The following is a 24,067-nucleotide window of genomic DNA, read 5'->3' as shown; positions in this document are numbered from 1 at the left end:
AATCTAGATTAAAAAAATTAATCTATGCCCATCACTATTTCATACATTCATACATTTTAAGTGTTTTTGTTCATCATGGTGCCATTATGTCCACTTCCCAAAACTGAAAACGTATTATGTACTCGCCTTTATATGTACACACCAACGGCTTTCTTTGTTTTCTTCTGAATCAAAAGAGAGATTTTTTAAAAGGGTTTTATTTCTTACTATAGGAGTGGATTGTGACGCCACAGGCATTTTTAGAATACTTTCATGGTTGTGTAATCAACGTTTTGAAACTTTAATACATATTCATTGTTATAGTCTTGTGGGGATACAATTAATACAGGCTTGAGGGTAAGTAAATGATGAATAAACAATCTTGACCTTTGACCTTTTGTATATCTACTAAACCCCCATTTGAAAGAAGAGCACCAACAGCACCCAAACCATGTCTGGCGCTAGTGTTCTCAAGCGAAGAATCCAAACCGCCTCACTTGTCTTCATCACTCAGATTCATCACTCTTCCCATATGTGTGTTTTACCCCAAGCAGAAATTGTCTGGCTGCTCTACAGATGACATCGTGTCAGAGCTGGACATTGTGGATGAAAATGTGGGCATGTGGGCACGTGTGTTAGCATGCATGTTGTTTTGTTTGGAAATGAACAAATTACATAGTGATAGTGGACTGGAGGATTTTGGTAGTCTATGTGTGCATGCGTGTTTACTGATGTGTGTTGGTGCCTGAGGCCTTAAACTTGAGCAACAAATAGGTTGAAAAATGTAGATAACATATCACAGTTACAGCAAGACAAAATGGTTGAGGTGAACTGATAAAAAATGAGGAAAGTGAGGATATATATGCGCTTCATTTAAAAGAAACAGAGCATTTAGTGAAATTTGAGTCTCATGGCATGTGACACTTGAGGAAACTAAGAATATGTGTGAGTCTTAAAAGAGACTACATACCAAATTAAATCCGTAAATGTTTTTAATCATTTTTAGCCTTCATCTAAATAGTCTGCCTTAGAGAGGCTTAGGTACAGGAAATTGTAGACCTCAGAACAGCAAGAACAGCATGCAGGAGAGGGTCGTGAGGTTAACATATTTGGTTAAGACTGAGTGATGCAAAGTTAAAATGTGTTGCAAAAATAAAATGTTATAATTAATCAGGCTTGATTCTCGAGTCCCGCTGAGTACTAACCAGTCGAAAATAGTGATTGAAAAAAATAAGGACAGGATTTAAACAAACTCGAAGAGGACGCGAAACCAATTGTGAAATAGAGGCTTGTAAATCTTCTGCTTGATCCACAGCTCATTTCTTCAAAACACCACACCTGTTTACACTCACATCAGTGTGTATACGTAAATAAATATAGATAAATAGACATTTATGTCCTCAATTATTTACATGTATTTGCCCCTTTAGATTATTTACTATATTATTAAATTAGTCCGTAGAATCTTGGCCTTAAGACTATACATTTTAAACCTTCAAGGTCTCATAATTTCTGATCCAAACTCATTTACCACAAAAATATACACATCTGTGTGTTTTTATGTGCATGGATATCTGTTTCTGCCCAGCAAATCTGATTTGGGAAAAACAGCTCTCTTGTGCCCTGTTTAGGTGACATAAGCAATGATAAAATAATTTGTAATTCTATTTGATAAACAGACTTGTGGATTCTACAGATTAGAAGAGTTGACGAAACAAGCTGTTGACTAATGGTGCTGCTCCTGTGCATTTTTGGATTTCACACTTTTGTGCGCCCCAGAGCGAGAGTTATCAGAGCACAGTCTTAGGTTGTTTCTCTCACAGTGGGGGAACATTGCATAAGCTGCTCATCACCTTGTTAGGGACAAGAAGCCACTTGTTTTTTTGTCTGCTGGTTCAACGTGCTGTGTCTAAATAAATCACAGCGATGAGGATACATTAACCCCCTCGTGCTGCAGTGCATTTTGAGGGAATTTGTATGACATTATAATCAGATTTGGGATTTTGCCCACTATCTGAGAAAGTTATGAGTTAAAGGGAAAGCTCACGCAAACTAAGACATTTTTAATTGCTATGTAATAATAAACCGCACTGGTCAAGATGACTCCGACGGCTTAGGGATTTTGAGCGGTTGGTATAACATACTTGTTGCACCAGCCAATCAGAATCAAGTATTCATTAGCGCTATATAAATAATATATAAATATATTACTATACAGATGTATGTAATTTGAATAAGGACACACACCTGTGTATTATGAATGTCACACTGAAAGCACAGCCAGGCCGGATCATAGATCTTAAAAACACAGTGAGTGGGGAACGTGCCTTATCTTTGTCTTTGATTTCACTGCAATCTGACTTGGATTTATCTCAACAGAAAGCGTTGACTTTCTCCATCTGTAAGACAGTACATCTTCTCAAGAGCACCATGTTCTGTCTGCAGTTGTGATGTGTTTGACAGAGATTTGATTCATGGCACCAATGTGTTGCATGACTCTTGGCTGATGATGTGAAATATTTCAGTTCATATTAAATAAAAATATTGATTTGACTGAAAGTCAGTGATGATTTTGAGCTCTTTTTTGCACACTTTAGTTGAGTTTGTAACATTTCTCTTTTCCTGAGGAGAAATATTAGCCAAACTTTTAATTTATTTAAATATTAGACTGAGCTTCAAAGCTAGATATAAATGATACATGTATAACGCCATAAATTAAGTGTCTACAAAATTAGCTTGAAGACATCAAATAGGCAGAGAGAAGTTATGCTACATAATTTTAGGTGTGTGGAAATGGGGAGAATTACAGTTTCACTCTCACGCCCAAGATTTTAATAAATAGGCTACAGATACACCCATAAAAGAAGATCTGTAATATCGCAGTTATTTTATCCAAATGGAGAGCAAATTCCTTTCTATGTTTTACATCTTAAGTAATTTTAGGAGAAACATCGAAGAGAAACTGAAACTCCATCAAAGCCCTTAAGATTATAAAGAGCAACCTCTGATCAAACTCTGATCAAATTTCATCTAACAACCACAGACCTGTTGTTTAGTTATAGTTTTAACACAATTTAAGGAGAATAACATTGCGTTTGTAAAGAGAGTGTTGTCTCTCTGATCTTGAATCGTCTGATTCAGTTGGCACATTGGACGTCGCAGTTGTGCCCGCACCTGCTCTCAATCACCACAGTCACTTGCTATGCACTGCAGCACTCATGAAAGCTGCAGGATACTTAGGATCCAAAAGCTCTTAAGTACATCTCCTGCGTTTTATTCAGGGACGCATTCTGTACCACCTGAAACTTGTGTTCAAAATGATAATACAAGCAATTGAAAAGTACGGCATAACATTTTATTTCGTTCTGCTCACATGTTCAGCTTAACACAAGATTTACTCCATTTTACAGTCAGATTCTTCAGTGAGCAATAGATTCACACCCATAAACCGTTGACTGTGCTAAACTCCCTGAACTCCCAGTTACGTAAAAAAGTCTAATCACAGTGGCTGGACAACTTCAGAACTTTGTTTAACAGTTTCTGTCTCTAAGTATGAATCATATTGTAGCATTTGGATTAAAGCATTTGCTGAGCTAATTATTGTGTAAATGTAAATCTTTTTAAAGAGTGTTAGAAAAACATGGAACATATGTCATGTCATGTCATGTCATGTCCTTTCCTTTCGACACAGATATTGCCAACAGATGCTGACATAGTGACTTAAGTCATACAACGCAGTTCACAATTATGGATGGAGTTTATTTTAAAATGTTCATCTTTAAAGGAATACGGGACATAAATAGTATGTCTGATTCGCTCATATGTGTCTGAAACATGAGTGGATGAGAGTGGGTGGACGTATCCTCGCCCCTATATAAGGATCCGACTTTCTGTTCTCAGCAGGGGTCATGTTCTGTCTGATGAAAGGGCCATTGGAAGGTGTGGCCTTCGATGAGCTCATATTTTGTGAAAAAAGTCACGCTTTCGTTTTTCCTCGATTTGTCGGCCTTCATTTGACCTTCCCTATCTTGTGCTTTGCTTTCTGTGCGCCTCCACACTTTCATTTAGAAATAAAAGTTTTACTCAGCTGTTATAGAGGCTGTCCACTGCACATCCATCACTGTTTGGTTTGGCTCAGCCACAAAGTGAGACATCAGAAAACTACATAGGACGGTTCGGACTGCTGAGAAGATCATTGGTGCTCCCCTGCAAGCCCCTCAAGAACTGTATACATCCAGAGTCAGGAAAAGGGCTCAGAAAATCACCCTGAACCGCTCACATCCAAGCCATCATCTCTGCACAATGTTGCCACGTGGTCGGCGCTACAGAGCACTGAGCACCAAAACAACCAGACAGAAAAACAGCTTCTTCCCTCAGGCCATCTACCTCTTGAACAGTTAAATGTATTTTACCCACCGTACAATTAATAACTCTGTGCAATAATAATAAAATGCAATATTAACTGTATCCTCCAGATAATACACTAACTATCTTCTGTAAATTATATTTCATTCATTCTGCTGTATATAGCACATATCTTGTACTACAATAGTCTATTCTTATTATTTACTTTTATATATTTATATACACACATATCTTTACTCTATATATCTATATCTTATGTTTATTGTATTCTATTTCTTAATATTTATACCCGTAGAACCTTATTTAAATCTTTGTGCTGTATTCTATTGTGTTAAGGTCTCTGTGTACTGTATTTGCTGTTTCTGTGTACTGGATGCTCCTGTCAGCAAAACATACTTGGCAATAAAGCTCTTTTGATTCTGATTCTGAAAAGCAGCCCTACTGTGAAACAGATGTACTGTAGCTTAAGCTAAATCATCATCTTTTCATGTATGACTGATTTATGTTCGATAGCAATTTATTTTTTATTCACAGCAGTACAACTACACTGCTTCACCAGAAATATGCCTATACTCAACCCGATCGTTCTCCGGAGCCCCCTTTGTGCGTACTGTAGGTATCTCCTGACAGTGGCCTCCTCCCTTACGTGTTTCGCTGTGCCATCGGTTATGTGTGCGTGTTACCCATTCTGTGATTGGTCTCCCCAATGGGATGATCTCATGCTCTTGTTGAGAGATCAGCGGGATCCTTTTATTTCAGCACTTCTGTTGTCTGAGTGAACCTATCTAACCCACTTCTCCTGAAACCAAACCACCTCTGAATCTAAATGTTTTCCTTTAACGTTAGATGGTGGGGCTTGTTTTAACATGTTATATGTTACCATCATTGCAGTCGTGGGAACATACATAAGCAGTTATGTGCAGAAAGATACATCAGTGTTAAGGGACAATATACTAGCCAGAGAGTTGGTCCTTTTACTGACTGTGACGTTCTTAAAATCCTTGTAACAACCTTGAAACCGTGTCACAAGAACAGCAATGCCCAGTGTTTACTAGATTAAATTCCATTCTTGTATATGATTGTGTGGTTACATTGAGTAAGATGAGACACACCAAGTATGTTATATTGCTTTTGTTGACTGGTTCAAGGAAGCAGAAACTCAATCTTGAGACTGCAGAGTTTTTTTATTCATGAGGAATGATGTAGGTGTCGGTGAGCAAAAGCACACTGAGATCATGCAGTAGTTTCTCAATAGTAAATGTTTTTTTTTCTCTCTCTTGCTTTATAACTTAGTCTAAATAATATTATCTGGTACTGTAGGATTTTACAGACAAAGCATTCTGATCTGTCTAGTTTTGATATTAAATTTGGCTATATACAGTCATAGCTGGGTAAAAATACATAAAATGAATTTGAAAATAAAATACCAAAATACCTTATTTTATGTGTATCAAAATACACTACAAAATACAGAAGCCACACCATGTATCAAAATAAACTACAGTATTTTTCTTTTTTAAAACCTTACATCAATCGATTTGCCTATTTGATCTATCCCTTCACCATTACACTGATTCAGTTGATTCAGTAAACAATGTTTGAAAGCAACAGCTTTTCTCTGCCTAAGTCATGCAATAGAATGATATGCAACCAGTAAACACATCAAATATTCACATATATCTGTGATCTCCCAGATTAAGATTACACCGTATCTACACCGGATGTGATACGACAGGATGAAAGACACTCTAGCACCATTTCATTTTTTATTTCGTCCACACTGGATGCGGCAAGACACGATAAACCCATTAAGAACAAGCCATTGTTGTGTCGCTTCGGTCGCGTCCGGTGTAGACACGATTTCAGTTTGAAAGTTACCAAAGTTAAACAGTTTGCGAATAACTCATAATAGCATCCTAATTTAATTATTTGGTTAATAACTGATATTAGTTATTTGGCCTACTTTGCATCAGCAACATTGACTCAATGACATACAAGTTATTTACAAGAAGACTGATGGCACCTGTATTCATAGCAGCTTGTTTCTAACTAATTAATCATCTGATTGTTAATCATAAGTATAATAATATATTGTGTGTCAAGCATTCGTTCTTGCAAAGGTATGCAAAATCATGATCCCACTATACAGCTACTTTAATAAGGATACAATATTTTGCCAAAAAATTATCATCATTGGACACCTATTTGGATGTAAAAAGAAACATTTTAGCTTTTCAACAATAATTGAAAAGCTACAAAAACAAATTCAAAAAATGTATCAATATGTTTCGTAGCCATATGTTTGAGCCAAATATGTTTAAATGTAGCCAGAAACATAATCGGAAAGTAGCAACAGAACTTGTCAACTCAACAAAGTCTAACAAAAACAGTCAAACTGAATTTAAAATATGTATTTATATGCATCATAAATATTGCCCATCCCTGTATACAGTATGTAGACCTTCATATAGGTCTTATGAACAATTTTAAAAGTCAATGACCAAATACTAAGGTTAACGATTTCATCTTTAAATAGTGCATTTTTAGTTAGCTGCAATTCCTTAATGATTAGGTCACCAAAAATTCACACGATCTTATTCATTTCTTGGCACTTTTTTCATACAAAGTACTATAAGTAAAGGGTGATTAAGCCTGTTCCTGTGCCCCTGCCTAACATTTCCTTTTGTGCTTCATGAAAGAAAGGAAGTAAGTTGGGTTCGGAACAAAACAAGAATGAGTAAATGATGACATCATTTTATTTTTGAACTGTAGGCATCCCCTGATTCACCATTGTTTCTGGAAAAAAATGTGTTCTGGTCACAAAACGGCACAGCAATCTTTTTATGAAACATTCATTTAAACATTTGTTCGATATCTTATAGAAATTATGTGAATTATCTCCCACAGATCTTAATTTATGCATATTTTATGTCATTTTATTTCCTTTTACATATAGCAGCCACTTCTTTCCAAAGCAACTTACACATAAGGGAGCAACACTGTTTCCTTTTATAATAGCATTATTTTATATTACCTAAAAAGACGGTAAAGATAATATACAGTAGCCTAGTAGCCCAGTGAAACAAGATTTTTTTTTAACAAAGTTCAGAGATTTTTATAGGCATGGCATGGTTCTGTGGCCTGTGTGCAGTGCTGTCAAATGTGATTTATCTTGCTTACTCTTCCAGTTGTATCTCATCCACCTACATATTATACTTGAACACAAACCCAGCCCCACACCTCTCCCCAGTCTGTGACGTAGTGTTAAGATGTTAAGCCGGTTAGGGAAATGTACTCAATTCTAAAAACAAGCTCTGGTTTCTGAATGGAACCTGATGATACCGTGTTGTTGTGTGAGATCATGTGTTCATAGTTTTGGCAACGATATTTTGCTAGCACGGCCAGTGTGATGGAAATATTTGTTTTTAGCAACGTGACCTCACTTCTTTACTTTAGCCACAATCAGCTTAATTCAATACTTTATGGGGGAGATCAGAGGTGGTTTCTGGTGTTCATTTTATTTCCAAGAATAATTCCTGGTCATTCACCTTAAAAAAGCCTATGCAGAACTGTGTGTTTCTTAAATCTCTTCCACTTACTGTCATTCCTCATTTAACATAAAGGGTTTGGAGTGGCTTGACCTGTCAGGATTAGCTGAAGATGAGCAGTGCCTGGCTACTCCACTATTCTTAAAGATGGGGTAACATGCTATTTCATGCATTCTGACTTCTTTACACTGTGCTGGCTTCTCATGCTTAACATGGTAAACTTATACATGGTATAAAACGAGTTGGGCGTACACCATAGTATCGATAAACTCTCCCAGCCCTCTAACTTGTTTCGGAAAGTTTTTTGTAAGACTGGATTCCTGTTTCGTGACAATTTAACTGCATCCCAATCCGCATACTATCCTGCATAAATAGTATTTTAAAATAGAATTAGTGTATCCCAAATCTTGGTACTGTATTTACGGATTTTGGTAGCCAAATGTTGACTGATAAACGATATCATATCGAATCGCGATAGAATTTATGTCGATAACGATGATAAGCTATTGGCATTTTGACTCGATATGGATTAATCTTACAGTCTAATAGACAGCAGAAATTAACGCAACAACAGTCAGTCAGCATGCAGGTTTTAGAATACGCGTCAATGTACAAAGTCCAATTCATACTGTACTTGGCAAAGAAAACTCGACATGAGGAGGAAACCATGACTGGAAGCGGAATTGAAAGTGAAACTTACCTTGGGTTGTCATCATGTGGTTTATCTTGTTCGCAATCGCTGGTTAAACAGCAAATGAAGATCATCCATTTTACATCCAACAACAGCACACATTTGTTGTTTCTTTTTTGCAACATCTGCTCCTGCCTGAAAATGTCTGACAGCATTTCTCAGGCTGAAGGTGGACCTAAGCGCTCATAAGGCGGAGTCTGTAACCGGTCATGGGCAGGCATAAACAATGTGACATCAGATTGTTAGGGGATCGCCAACAGCCTGTTTTGTGTCACTTGTGTCATTTACTTTGATTAGCAATGTTTGGTTGTTCAGTATTTGTGTTGCCTTTTAATTCTACCAATATGATGATAATGACTCATAAAATCTCTTGCGTGTTTGCTATGTCTGTTCATCGTCATGGTCTCAACAGACACAAAATGTTTTTTTCTTGGATGAAATTCCATGAACAAATGAGCTATGAGTAGATCTTATGACTGAGTGGTACATTAGTTGCAGGTGTGGGCAAACAGAATTTAACTAAATGATTATCATCTGTGGTTAATTTCACAAAGTTTTATTTTTCTTGATTTATTTTCAAATTGTTTGCCTCTTTTTTAGTTTTGCCTCACTGATATGATTGACAAATTATTATAAAAAGAAAGTTTATTTTGTTAAGAACAACAAAATAATGCAAATATTTTGTCTTTAATAGGCCCCGGCATTAGAGGAATCTGGGAATGAAGTTTTGGAAGATGGGGAGTCTCTGCAGGAAGATTGTAATGAGCAACAGGATCATCAGGAACGGTCTGAGATGGTTCTTGAAGCAACACGTGACACAACAGAGGAATATTTTGAGACACATTCTTGGCACAGTGACACTTTCTCTGACCTCAGCCATGAAACTGAGGACTGCTGTTGGAAACCGCTCAGTTCTGAGGCCCACTCTTGCTCTGTGGGTTGTCTGGAATCACACTCTCCATGTTTCAAACTCTCTTCTTCCATTAGAGAAAGGGACCCTTCTTCAGCAGAAATGCATCAAACTGTCTTTGACAGTTCGCACAGGGCAGTGGATAGAAATAAATCACAGATTGAAAATAGTGAGATGATTCATGTTGGAGAGGATGACACTGGAAAGTCTGATGCTAAGGAGTGTGAGGACATTTACTGCAATTTGCCAGCAGGATCTGGACCTGATTCATTTGCAGATGACCTATCACACATAGCATCACCCCTGCTAGCATCAGAGGACTTATTAGAATCACAAATACTTGGTGTGCAAAGTTGGAATGAACCAATAATACCATTAATGGACAGTGGTGCAGTTCATTCTCCTGTTGGTGACTCTGCTGATGGAAAATCTCAAAGTGATCAAATAAGCATAAATAAGACTCTGTCAGATCATAAAGTGCCACAGTTAATGACCTCAAACAAGAACAATTTACAGCTTAAAGATAATGACACTATAAAGTTGACCTATAATGGCACAGCAGTGGAAGATTCAGACACAAAACAACTGAACGGACATGAGCCAAATCTCCAAAACAGTGAAATGAGTTTAACTGTGGCCCAACTTCCTTCTGTAGACACAACTCTTTCTGAATCAACTGAAGCTACTGAAGAGACCGCTGAGAAGTCAGTAGAACACAATGGAATACAGTCACAGGTTTCAATGGAGCACCACCAAGCAGAAGCCACACTACATCAAAGTCAGCCAGAGGATTCAAAAAGACACACTCATCCGCAGGTTTCAGCAGAGCATCAAAAAGCACAAGATTTAAATGAACACAGCCAATCAGAGGGCTCACCAGAGCACAGCCAATCAGAGACTTTAGTAGAAAACTGCCCGTCACAGGATTTTATTGAAAACAGCCGAACAGAAACATTAGTAGAACACTGCCAATCACTTGAATTAATGAAATACTTTCAATCAGAGGCCACAGAAGATATCAGTCAATCACAGCCTTCACTAGAACAAAGCCAGTCAGAGACCTCAGTAGAAAACAGTCAATCACAGGATTCAAAAGAACACAGCCAATCACAGAGTTCACTAGAACACAGTCAATCACAGAGTTCACTAGAACACAGTCAATCACAGTGTTCACTAGAACACAGTCATTCAGAGGCCTCGGTAGAAAACAGTCAATCACCGGATTCAAAAGAACACAGCCAATCACAGAGTTCACTAGAACATAGTCAATCACAGAGTTCACTAGAACACAGTCAATCACAGTGTTCACTGGAACACAGTCATTCAGAGGCCTCGGTAGAAAACAGTCAATCACCGGATTCAAAAGAACACAGCCAATCACAGAGTTCACTAGAACACAGCCAATCACAGGGTTCACTAGAACATAGTCATTCAGAGGCCTCAGTAAAAAACAGTCAATCACAGGATTCAAAAGAACACAGTCAACCACAGGGTTCACTAGAACACAGGCATTCAGAGGACACGGTAGAAAGCAGCCAATCACAGGTTACACTTGAACAAAGACATTCAGAGCCCCCAGAAGAAAACAGTCAATCACAGGCTTTACTAGAACGCAGCCAACCACAGTCTTCACTAGAACACAATCATTCAGAGGCCTCAGTAGAAAACTGTCAATCACAGGCTTTAAAAGAGCACACTAAATCACAGGCTTCACTAGAACACAGTTATTCAGAGGACACGGTAGAAAGCAGCCAATCACAGGCTACACTTGAACACGGTCATTCAGAGGCCTCAGAAGAAAACAGTCAATCACAGGATTCAAAATACCACAGTCAACCACACGGTTCACTTGAACACAGACATTCAGAGCCCCCAGAAGAAAACAGTCAATCACAGTCTTTACTAGAACTCAGCCAACCACAGTCTTCACTAGAACACAATCATTCAGAGGCCTCAGTAGAAAACTGTCAATCACAGGCTTTAAAAGAGCACACTAAATCACAGGCTTCACTAGAACACAGTCAATCAGAGGACACGGTAGAAAGCAGCCAATCACAGGCTTCACTAGAACACAGTCAGTCAGAGGACACGGTAGAAAGCAGCCAATCACAGGATTCAAAAGAACACGGTCATTCAGAGGCCTCAGTAAAAAACTGTCAATCACATGATTCAAAAGAACACAGTCAACCACAGGGTCCTCTAGAATACAGTTATTCAGAGGACACAGTAGAAAGCAGCCAATCACAGGCTTCACTAGAACACAGTCAGTCAGAGGACACGGTAGAAAACTGTCAATCACAGGTTTTAAAAGAGCACACTAAATCACAGGCTTCACTAGAACACAGTCATTCAGAGGACATGGTAGAAAGCAGCCAATCAAAGGCTACACTGGAACACGGTCATTCAGAGGCCTCAGAAGAAAACCGTCAATCACAGGATTCAAAAGAACACAGTCAACCACACGGTTCACTAGAACACAGGCATTCAGAGGAAACAGTAGAAAGCAGCCAATCACAGGCTACACTTGAACACAGACATTCAGAGGCCCCAGAAGAAAACTGTCAAGTAGAGTTTTTACTAGAACACAGCCAACCACAGTCTTCACTAGATCACAATCATTCAGAGGCCTCAGTAGAAAACGGTCAATCACAGGCTTTAAAAGAGCACACTAAATCACAGGCTTTACTAGAACACAGTCATTCAGAGGTCTCAATTGAAAACAGTCAATTACAGGATTCAGAAGAACACAGCCAACCACATGGTTCACTTAAACACAGTCAATCAGAGGCCTCAATAGAAAACCATCAATCACAGGATTCAATAGAAAATAGAAAATCACAGGCTTCACTAGAATACAGCCAACCAGAGGCCTCGGTATTAATCAGACAATCACAGGTCGCAGAAGAACATGGCAAAACAGAGCATTTAGTAGAACAGAGCCAGACACATAATTCAGAAGAACACAACCGAACACTCCCCTCAGAAGAACACAGTCAAACACTCGCCTCAGAAGAACATAGTAAATCAATCCCCTCAGAAGAACACAGTCTGACAATCCTCTCAGAAGAACACAGCCACCCACTCCTTTCAGAAGAAGACAGGTGCTCCCTCCTCTCAGAACACAGCCAAAGAGTCCCCACAGAAGAACACAGCCAAACCCTCCCCTCAGAAGAACACAGTCAATCACTACCTTCAGAAGAACACAGTCCTTCACTCCACTCAGAAAAACACAGTCGATCGCTCCCCTCAAAAGAACATGGTCAAACACTCCCCTCAGAGGAACACAGACGATCACTTCCTTCAGAACACAGTCCATCACTCCCCTCAGAAGAACATAGTCACTCATTTCCATCAGATAAACACAGTAGCTTACTCCCCTCAGGGGAACACAGTCAGCCATCCTCCTCAGAAGAACACAGTCAAACACTCCACTCAGAAGAACATAGTCAAACAGTCCCCTCAGAAAAACTCTGTCGCTCACTCCCCTCAGAAGAACACAGTCAAACAGTCCCCTTAGAAGAAAATGACGACACAGAATATAAACAGAAAAGCATGGATGTTTGCACTGACTGTGGGGAAAGTGAATCCTTACAAACATCAGAAAGTCTTTTATCAAAGGAAAGGAGTAGAAAAAGTCTAGAAAAGAGTGATAGTCTAAATTTAAAAAAAGTTGATCACTCAAGTAGTGAATGTCACACGGGCAGTGATTTAGCAAGCATGCCAAGATTTAATATGGAAAATTCTTGTAACAAACAAGAGTTTATTGAAACACAGCCTCGTGGTACTCCTGAAAATTGTGAAAACGAAAATATACTATTTCTAGAGGCTCCCATGAATGTTTTAGAAGACATAAATAGAACCATGAAAAATCCTGTTGTTGCAGACTGTCCGAAAGAATGTACAATAATTCCTTCAGTTGAGGAGTCGGTAATTTACTCCGGTATTTCAGGGCCCATGGAATACACTAGGCCTGTGTCATTGACTTTAGTGTGTTTTGACATGAAGACCACTGTGGTTGATGGATGTCCAAGGAGTCCTCTAGACAGCCCAGTCGAGTCTCTGGCTGGTTTGTTTGAGAATTTTTATGACAAGTCTCCAGTTAGCCCCACAGACATTTGCTTTGAGCTCAGCGATGACCTTCACATGAACTGTAAACAAACAGCACGTGGCGTTGTAAATGTTATGTCTGACACATGTGAAGAGTACACAAAGAGCTCTGAACAATTTCTGCCACCTGGCAACCTGTCCTACAAACACACAAGGCTAAATGAATCAATTAACTCTAAACCGTTCGATCTTGCCAGTAAATCCGAGCTGGCTGTTGATGTTTTGTCTAAAGTGTGTTCTGATCCCCGCACAAATTCACACTCTCCTTTAGATTATTCCCAGTTGAACAGTAGAAGTGAGGCTTTGGTGGTAACAAATGAATACAGCTCAGATACAAATAATAACATTAAGAATATTACTGTAGATGACCAGGCATCAAGTGTACATAACACTTTACCTAATTCCTTGATAAAATACCACAGCTTTACTACTAATAAAAAACATTTAGAAGAAGAAGTTGAACACTGTAAACATGATGACATTTTAAGTGTTCCCACTGTTTTAAACAGTCTCGCTACCCCATTTGAAGCACCTGAAATAAAGACGGCAATGGACTGTAAAAATGATATTACAAAATCGTCTGATCTGGCTGCATGTAGCAACCACAGATATGTTACACAAAAGCAGCCCTGTGACTGGTGTGGTAAGGAGGATTGTCAGTTGCACTGGACTGCAGTGGAGGAGAGAGCAGGAAGATTTAAGGACAACAGTCGAACGGCAATGTTACAAACCTTAACCTCCCTGCACAAAGATAACAAATACAGCACCCATGAAATTGTAAATGCAAACTCTTCAAACATTGATATTGTAGTTTTGAATGCGCCACAGACACATCTGGAGCTTGTCTGGGAAGAAAACAAGGTACCGTTAAACTACTCTGTTAAGGTTGCTGATACTCATGTGTTAGAAAACATGGAGAGAAGGCTTGTAACTCCTGAAAGTACTGATTTATTTTGTGAAACGTCTGATTGTAGAAATCTTCGTACACAGCCTTTGCAGCCACCCAACACAGATGCATGTTTTGCATGTTGTCACATGGTACCCATCACTAATTTAGAGGCCATTGTGGAGTCTGAATGTTCACCGGAGAGCCCCTTTGTGACGGAGGACATATTGGAGGATCATCAGAGGGGATCTCCATTATCAGAAGGTGGATTTGATGATGAGTGGAGCTTATGTGATAACATCCCAAACCGCATTTTTCCTCACTGCCCGCATGACAGCAACATTTCTGCCATAAGTAGAAATGCAAGGGAGACGAAAGAAGCAAATGCTGTTGAAAAAGAACCAAATGCTGGAGAGACAACGTCTATGATTTTTAATGGGATTGATAACAGTGATGACCATAGTGGTTCCAGTTTTGTATCACAAGAACTCATCTCTAGTACCAACAATGAGGAGATGGAGGACAGTACTCAGTCACCCTCTAGGTTCACGAGAAGTAAGAGAAATCACTCAGGGAAGGGATCCGTGTTCTCTGTATTCTCTAGAATGCCTTCGTTCCGCAAGACGAAAAGAGAGCAAAAGGGCAACAACAAGGCTGATCCAGAAGTTGAGGACTCTGAGGATGGACATGAGCGGGAGGAGGTAAAGCCCAATATAACACCTAGCAAGACCCACCCATCATTTAACAAGAACCCCATTTCTCAGACTTCAGATCATCTTATCGACATCATGAAGTATGGTGACTACTCCAAAGATGATATTTTTGAAAAGGCCTTTGCCTTAAATTTTCAAAATAAGGAGAAATATGCACAGTGTGCATCTCAAAATGTTAATCAGTCTGCCCAGCATCAGAACAAAGATGGGGAAGCACTGAATTTTAAAACTTTTCCTATGACTGACGGATTACAGCAAAAAAGAAGTAAAAGTACTGATAACTTAAACCTACGCATGAAGCTCGCAATGGCTCAGAAGTCCCTGTCCAGCCTGTTTGAGTCCAAATATCCTGAGAGGGACAACCAGGAGCTGCCTACACAGAATGAAGAGGTGAGAACCAGACAGTCCTGGAGGAAGGTGAAACGACCAAAAGACGTGGAACCGTACAAAAGAACAATATCTGTTCCTGGGACGGCCTGTGACACGTCCACACATCCGAACCACAGTGACTGTAGCTTCTGCTCTCCTCAGAGCAGGTCTAGACTTCACAGCTCACCTGGTTTGAGGAACGTGGGTCATTCTGAACCTCAGAGCTTTAAATCTGCACCACAGAAGCAGTTTGAAGATACAGCTGAGAAAAACTGTCTGGATGGAGGTGAGCTGCATAATGCTGTTTCCTCAGACTCTGACCATGTTTCTTTAGATGGCTTTGAGGCTGGGCACAATGTAGAGAATAGGTCACAGTCTCCCGTACAACCCGGTGTTCTCACACTTGCAAACCAGCCTACATGGGGCCGATCTGTGAGCTATTTCGAAGCTGCTGACTCTCCGACGAGGCCTTTGAGCCCCAAACCAAACAGTCCTGGGTTGAGGACACATAAGAGGAGTTTCCGTTACCCCTCAAGGTCTGTGGCTTCATCTTTGTGCTCGCTCGGTCAGGGAATGAGCATCGAGGGTCTCTCTGATCCTCCTCAAAAGCCAAAATCTCTGAAGCCAAGGACAGCACAGCTTACTACAGCCCAGTCATTTGATTCTGAGTACTTAATAGAAGACAGCAGTTCAGATAACCAATCTCAGTCCAGCCTGACATCAGGATCTATGAACAGTAAACCTGAGGTTAGTCAAACAATTTTTATGTAATTGTGCATGTTACTTTTGTTTTCAACCATACAGATGGGGGTCACATAACTGGAAATAAATTAGCAGTGTTTCAGAAAGAGCATACTTTTTTAATAGACATAATGAATAGGAAACTCAGTACTCAGTAAAACTCTCTGTATTTTTTTTCCATAATTATATTTCAATTGCTGTCTCCCAAAACATTTCATGCTTAAAAAAAACATGTGCATAAACTCAAACACATTGTGTTATTGAGCTGGATTTAGCTCGGAAATTTATTTATTTTATGTAAATAGACCGAAAGTGCTGAAAAGTCTTCATTCAAATGTTCATCTCTTAAAAACAGTGCCATCTGGTGGCTACTTTAGATGCTGAACATGTATCTCTAATAGAAGGAAGACAGTAATTACGTATTTTACTCTATTCTAATACATTTATTTGTATTTTGTGTATATATTTCACTGCTTTCCAAAGCCTAATATACCATTTACTATACCTTTTACCACTACATTTCATAAATACATTTTTGGTGTTTTTTATATGACATTTACATTGCACTCAAAGCATGTACAACAAAGTGCTGAGCCAGCTGTCCAGTCAGCAGAGAGAAGACAACAAGGGAACGCATGTGTGCTTCGAGTAAAGCGCAGAGGACAGGGTGTGGCAGCACCTAGACCCATGTCAGACCTGTACGGTTGGACGGTATCTCTTCAGGGCATCAGAGAGGTGGCAGGTGACCCGGAGAGGAAGAGAGAGTCAACGAAATCACGACGGCGTTCGTGCTCATATGACACACTGACGTATACGGAGAACATCCGTAAAAAGAATCTTAACGCACAGAGAAGTTTGCGCCAGATTAACATCCCAACATCTGACAAGCATGAGAAAGTAAGGATGTCATTGAAAAGAAAGACTTCCCCTGGCCGGCAACATCTACTGCATCTTTTCTTCTTCTGTGTTTTCTTCCAGCCTCGAACTTTTGGACTCTGTACTCTTATAGCATCTATAGAATTTTCGACTTCTGCCCTTTCGTGTTTAGCCTGACTGAACAAATGTCGGCCAAAAATTTCACAATCTGTCAGAAATCTCAGCACACGCTTTGTAGTTTTTTAATCTGATGTGATAAACTTTACATTAACTGTGTTTTTTAAAGTGTATTTTCTGACTGAATGCGGGTCTCATCTATAGGTTCGCACTAGACTCTCCCTCGCCTCTCCTGAACAGTTCCCCGCCGTCACTCTGAAAGATCACTTCTTCTCTCAGAGCACACCTATTGGACTAGACTGCTTGGGGTGGCCTCACCGTGTGTCATCTTCAGGTGAGGAATCACATGGTTTAAACCACTACATTCCTATACATTATATGGGAAGACGATTATTTACTTTGTAAATCTTATCTTTAAATCCTATAAGAGTTCCTGTAAGTCTGGGTGCTCCTTTATGACCTCCAGGGGGCAATAGTTGCCTTCATTTTACAACCTTTGATAACCTTTGGTGAGTTATTTATGGTTGTCTGCAACAGTTGTCTGCAACAGTAAATTTATAGTCTTTCATCATTGAAGGTTGTCTCATTTAACTTTGGATACTTTTACATAAACCTTTAAAGTTGCTGCAGATGCAAAAAAACATCTGCCACGTTGAAAATGTCTCCATCAAGGTCTTCCACCTACGAGTTGTTGAAATGTATGATTTCTTAAGAAGATGCTTTATTCAGTCGTGTCTCGTGTGCACATTGCGGGAGCACAGAGGCTATCTTTGTGCAGTAATGCGTGGAGCGTGGAGCTCAGGGCCCCCCAGCACTAATCCTCCTTTTTTTGCCAAACAATCCTGCTGATTATTTCTCACCCACTCACTGGCGCCAGGCCTTCTTTCACTCTCCTTCTCTTTCTCTTTGAGCTCAGAGGTAGACCTGGCATGAATATACAATACAGTTGCCCTCACACACATTTTTAAAAGAGACTTTGATTTAAGAAAATTGAGTACAGTGTCTTGACTTTTTATTTCAAAGTCTTATTAAATAGATTTTGGCCGACCTTGATTCGACTGTTTTGTTCACATGCTCTTAGAAGCATTATGTTTCTAATATCAACATCATTTTGTGTGATTGTCCTTATCTTTGATGTAAACTGAGATTAATAGAGAACCTTTCTTAATTTATGACGAAAAGTTCTGTGTGTTATGGTGAACATCTATAAATATTTTTGCCTTATGTAAAATAGATTCTTATGTGAAGAAAGACACACTTTGTCTCACTCTGACATCATGCCCACTCTACGACCTTTCTGTAAACAGCACATCTAGCCTGTGCAGCATGCATTAATGCAGTTATACTGATGTAAAAACATCTTAGTTTGTATTTTGAGTAAAAGATCACTTCATTTGAGAAACTAAGACAGATACATGCTGCTCTCTACAGAATCCAATCTCACTGCACCAGCACATCAGGATAATGGACAGCTGGGTGAGTTTACTCTTTCCATACCACAGTGCAAACTTGTCTTTTTTATATTATTGAAAACATTTACATTTCTATGTTTGGCAAACATATGGTGCTTTCAAGCTGGTTTAAGTTTGTGTGTGTCCTTAGGATCGAACCATGACCTTGGAGTTGCTAGTGTCATTTTCGTCTAATTGAGTTATATAAGCCAATTTATTTATCTTTTTTTATTTGTTACTGTTAGATAAAAATTATTTTTCAGATTTAAATGGTTGCATAGATATTTATATAAAAAATATAAATACTGATCTGACTATTAATCTTATTTATAGACTCACAGATTTCAAAAAGTCCATTTGCATTCTGAAGTGTGTGTGATCTAAACCAGTCAAAGGTTGAATCTGTCATACTCAAGAATGTGAGGAATGTTCCCTCAGTGTTTTAGCTTTGATCTGGATCCAGTTATGTAAACTGTAGTCACAGCTGCAAAGGTTAGAACATGTCAATATACTCAAATTTGAGTCTGATGCGAAAAACCCTTGCTCAAACCGCATTCCTTTCTATTCAAAGTCTCATGAGATCCTTAGCATTTCCGTGCGATTGCGTATTTTAGTATCACTTCAGCATGTTGCCTTCAACAAGGCCAATGCTTTTGTCACATTATTGGGCTCTTCATTAGCGTAATTTCAGCTAATTATGGGTTAAATTCTTAGAAGGTGTTTGCAACCCTCGACATCCCTAGTGCACTCTCCAGGCGCTGCTTTTTGGTTTACTAACAGCTTGGCTTTAACAGCGGAGGAAGGGGGCCCAAAGGGGGACTGAGGGGGAGGAAAAAGGCGGTCCGTTTCAGGGCCAGACTCACAGTTTCCCAGTGAGTCTTGTGAGTCATATCTCCCCTCAGAGGACCCCTATGACTGCGCGTGTGCGCGCATGAGAGAGAGAGAGTGCGAGAAGGCTGATTGTGTGTCTGGGCGTCTATGGTGAGCCGTGAGCTTTTTGAGACCAGCGTATCCGCGAGTGAAAGTAAAACGGAGCGTGTGAGGAATGAGAGAAGAGGGCTGAAGCTACATCGCAGACCCTGAGAGCAGTCGAGGCTGAGACGAGCTAGGAGACACGCAGCTCGGACCTAACACCTGCCATAGCGACTCCACCCTTCTCTCCGTTGGTGTGCGGCCACATGCGCACGCAGCACAGTGCCAGCGAGGTGGGCATCCTGCTGGCAGGAGGCGGCTGCATCAGTGACAGCAGCGGCAGGGGCAGCTCAGTGCCATCACCTGGCTCTGAGTCAGACTGCAGCCCCGCTCTGGGACTGGCTGGAGGGGTTAAGGCTGTACAAGGGGTCATGTCCCATTACTGGAGTCTGGAGAGCCTTCATTCCACCAATGGTAAGACTCCGTCACCTTTGAACCTGGACACAGATTTGCACTTTGAGCTTGATGTGCATGTCAGCGGACGCTGTCATGGAATGGTGACATTCTCCTTCTGCAAGGTTTTTCTGACGGCTCTTGTTCATTGTATTGCGGTCTTTCAGTGTATGTGGTGGCATTGTCTTCAGCCCTTTATGGTCAAAAGGAGGTATCTGAAAGAGCTTCTGTCTCTATGCAAATGTAAACACATGGTGTTGCTGGCGTTCCTGCGTTTAGCGTGTTCGTTCAACACGAGTTTGTATTGTTTATATGCTATATATATATATATATATATATATATACAGTACAGGCTAGTTCGTGTAGCTAGTGGTAATCCAGATTAAAAATGATGTTTTACGCCAATGATGTTTAACGAAGATGTGCCACCCCTTCTACTGTCTGCTCCTGCTTACATTATTGCATTACTGTTACGGATGTTGTGTATTGATCAATGGTCTTGCTGGTTTGTAATGGGTTAAGTGGTTGTGGAAGGCTCTGTCAAGCGAGTATATATGTGTTTTTGATATAGACGGATGGCTCTGAGCGATGTGACAGCCTTGCTTGCGTTCAGCAGCTACACATAGACCCTCACAGGAAATTCATGTACTGAAACATTAACATGACTACACAATGGAGCCCTGCTAGCATTTAATAATGTTGCCAAATAACGCTAGGTTTTTACCTCAGTCTTAAGCTGTACCTCAGTCTTGCATACAGTGTGCAAGCTTTGTATTCAGCACAACAGGCAGGATCTGTGTAAAAAACAATTTAAGGGGGAGACCAACCCTGCTGGTTTGCTTTTAAAAGCCCTTTTCGAATGGAGCTGATACTGTATGTCGATTAACAACGATTCTTGAGTTTCTTTTGCCAAGAATAGAGTACCTCCGATCCGATCGTTTACGAATACTTCCGCGCACCAGTGGCCATATAGTACAGCTGTGCAAAAGAAGGATGAGGTGGTATTAGATGCCCGTTTAAGCAGTATTTTATTCTCATATCTCATATACTCATTATCTTCTCTCAAGGTTGGCATGGTGACAGACAAGCCAATGACCGTCAGCCAAGGTAGCACTGATGTCAGAAACGGCCACAGTTAGCCACGTCAGCTGTAATTTGGGTGTTTTTCTCATTTTCTGCTTTGTCCATTGAGAGATGGGATGTGACTTTTTCTGTGATGGAGGGAAATAAATGGCCGTGGGAGCCGGGGGCGATAGCTACAGACATTTCAAACAGCACTGTCACCTCATCACGGTCCATTGACCACATTACAGCACTCACATAATGTCTGTAGCTGATCACAGAACAGTGGAGATATATGAGTTATGAAAAAGTAACACAAAAGGGTTTGGGGGAATCTCTGAGAAAGATAGATTGATACAGCCTAGATGGGGAGAGATGGTCGGAGATCAAACGAGACTGGAGTTTAAAAATTGTCTTATTCGATGCTGTGTGTCCGATATGAAACAGTTTTTCAGAATGACATAAGGGCCAGTAAAAAATGACAGAATCGTAATTTTGTACTTTAAAATAAACCTGATTTAGTAATTATTGTAAAATAAGTTATGTTCCGTATATGGGCGTACGGTATGTTCACAGCTTTCTTATTTCCTCTCTATCATGCATTTAAAAGGCGTGAGGGGCTTTTTGTCGGTTTCCTTTGCTGTAAGAGATGCGGATGGTGTGCCAGAGGTAAACACGCACCGAGTGGCCGCAGGTGTCAAAAATGAGCCACACGCAGTGTAAACCGCCTTAGAGGATGTGTCACTGCCACTAATCATGCCGTGAGTCTACAAAGCCTCCTGTCTTCTGCTTTCAGTATGTGTGTGAAATGCAGCATCACCTCTAACTCGTCTTTGAGTCAGAAATAGAAAGTCAGTTCTTCTCAAAAGCAAGTCTTGAGTTTCCAATGTGGAATAAGAGCAGATGTGCTGCTGTCCGTGTTTCCTCCAGGGGGTGCTTTGTCTTATTGCAGAATCTCGTGACCTCCCGCCGAGAGCTGGGGTCAAGTGATGTTAGTTTGTAAACTAACAATTGTTGGCCAATCCTCATAAATGAATGTGATTTATCTGAAACGGAATTCATTCAGTTTTTAATTTAACAGAATGTTTAACACTTAATAAGCAATGCCTTGCTTCTATTCGTAATCCATTAATTGCTGTGATAATCCAGTTAATGTGCATACAGGATTTGGAGGTGGGGATCGGCGGGTTGTGAAGATGTTGTGCCCTCCAGGCATTATCACATCTTGTGGCAGTAAGACAGATGGTGTTTCATTCACACCTTTTATACATGAACCACATGCTACAGCGTACTCAGCCTCCAACCAGCAGTATTGTTTCTGGTATCTGGTTTGTGGTATGCAGAAGTAAAGAGACGAAACCCAGTGTGAGTGTGAAGTCTCTGAATAGAAATTCAAATAAGGGAAGCATCTCTGTGGGGGTTTTTGTTGCATTTAAGATTCAGAAAAGCGCATTTATATTATCAAGAATTATTGTTTATAGATCTTTGGAGAGCAGATATTTAAATGAAAAAAAAAATCCATGCTGGTAGACCTTTTGAAAATTGTAATTGATTTTGTCTTTATTTATTCTAAATTTAAGCAACACATTTTTGTTGTTAAGATTCTAAAAAGTTTGTTTGAGTCATTCTAAATTAACAAATTATTGAGTGAACTTAAGTTCAGCCGTCTTAAATAAAACAAAAAAGAATTTTACTTTATTTTGTTTTTACAGATAGATTTAAGGGAAAAATATTGCAAGAGTGCAACACGGATGAACAGGAAATGTCTGCAAGTGATTTGCTAACAAGGCACACATTAAAAGCACAGGTGCAATATCTCATTCCTATAATGACCAATGCCGTCTACCAAGAACAGTGCAAATAAGCGCAGGGTTTAAGACATTCATTTTTGGGGGCGTGAAAGAACCAGTCAGTAAAATCTAATGGCGGGGTTGGGGAGTGCAACCAATGGATTACTCCACCCCTCCATTCATACACAACTGAAGGGATAGTTATGTATATTATATTGCATTTCTGTTAAAAGATCATTAAAAAAATTCCACACTGGACCTTTAAATAAAGATGGAAATACCAGCACGATTACAACAGCAAAGTTTAGGTAATTGCGTTAAGTGGTTCCTTTAAAAACTGTCCTTCAATAAAGTTTGCGTATGAAAAAGAAACTCCTACAAATGCATATGCAATAGATCAAAACAGCTGTGTCCAACGCCTGTTCAATGCTAATTTTGTCTATGTCTATCCTGAGAGTAGTTTTTAAAGACGAAAGGGGTACTGCCGCAAGCCATTACTGAATCTGGCCTATGATGTCCTTTTATCTTTTAATGAATGAATTAATGAAAGGCATTTTATATAGCACCTTATTATGTATCGCTCACCACACATCACCTATAGGTGGACAGAGAAATAGAGCCAATTCAGAGAGTGGGGATTATAAGAGGCCATGAATGACAAGGGCCAGTGGATGGAATCTTGCCAGGACACCGGAGTTGCACCCCTACACTTTACGAGAAGTGCCATGGGATCTTTAGTGATCACAGGGAGTCAGGACCTCACTTTAAAGTCTCATCCTGGGGCATACGGGCCCATAGAGACCACAGGGTGAGAACCCCCTGCTGGTCTCACTAACACCTATTCCAGCAGCAACATAGCTTTCCCATGAGATCTTCCATCCAGGCTCAGCACTGCTAAGATTCAGTGGGCAACCAGTCTTGGGCTACAGGGTTATATGGCTGCTGGCATAGTCATCTTTTGTCATAATTTAATTGAGTAGATGTACTGTTTTTTTCAGTGATGATTTTTTGTTTAGTACATCTAAAAGAACACTGTAGAGCAACCACATATCGTACCCAAAGTTTGTTTGCACTGTGACACAGTTGCTTGAGTTTAA

General features: G+C 39.9%; 1 protein-coding gene across 10 annotated transcripts in view; it reads left to right on the top strand.

Annotated features, from left to right (window-relative positions):
• Nucleotides 1-24,067, top strand: part of arhgef4 (Rho guanine nucleotide exchange factor (GEF) 4) — a 72,279-nt gene that overhangs the window by 27,835 nt on the left and 20,377 nt on the right. For 5 of the 10 annotated variants that reach the window (XM_056741102.1, XM_056741110.1, XM_056741084.1 and 2 more), the window contains 4 exons: nucleotides 9,278-16,315; nucleotides 16,883-17,206; nucleotides 17,507-17,636; nucleotides 18,734-18,778. In XM_056741102.1, coding sequence (XP_056597080.1) covers nucleotides 9,278-16,315; nucleotides 16,883-17,206; nucleotides 17,507-17,636; nucleotides 18,734-18,778 — 7,537 coding nt within the window. Of the gene's footprint in view, nucleotides 1-9,277; nucleotides 16,316-16,882; nucleotides 17,207-17,506; nucleotides 17,637-18,733; nucleotides 18,779-19,467; nucleotides 20,140-24,067 lie in introns of those variants that run through there. The other 5 variants (XM_056741145.1, XM_056741137.1, XM_056741093.1 and 2 more) reach the window with 5 other exon arrangements.

This window comes from Triplophysa dalaica, chromosome 3, assembly GCF_015846415.1.
Source record: "Triplophysa dalaica isolate WHDGS20190420 chromosome 3, ASM1584641v1, whole genome shotgun sequence".
Classification (NCBI taxonomy): Eukaryota; Metazoa; Chordata; class Actinopteri; order Cypriniformes; family Nemacheilidae; genus Triplophysa; species Triplophysa dalaica.
Note: the sequence above shows the minus strand (reverse complement) of the source record. Positions and strands in the feature narration are given on the sequence as shown.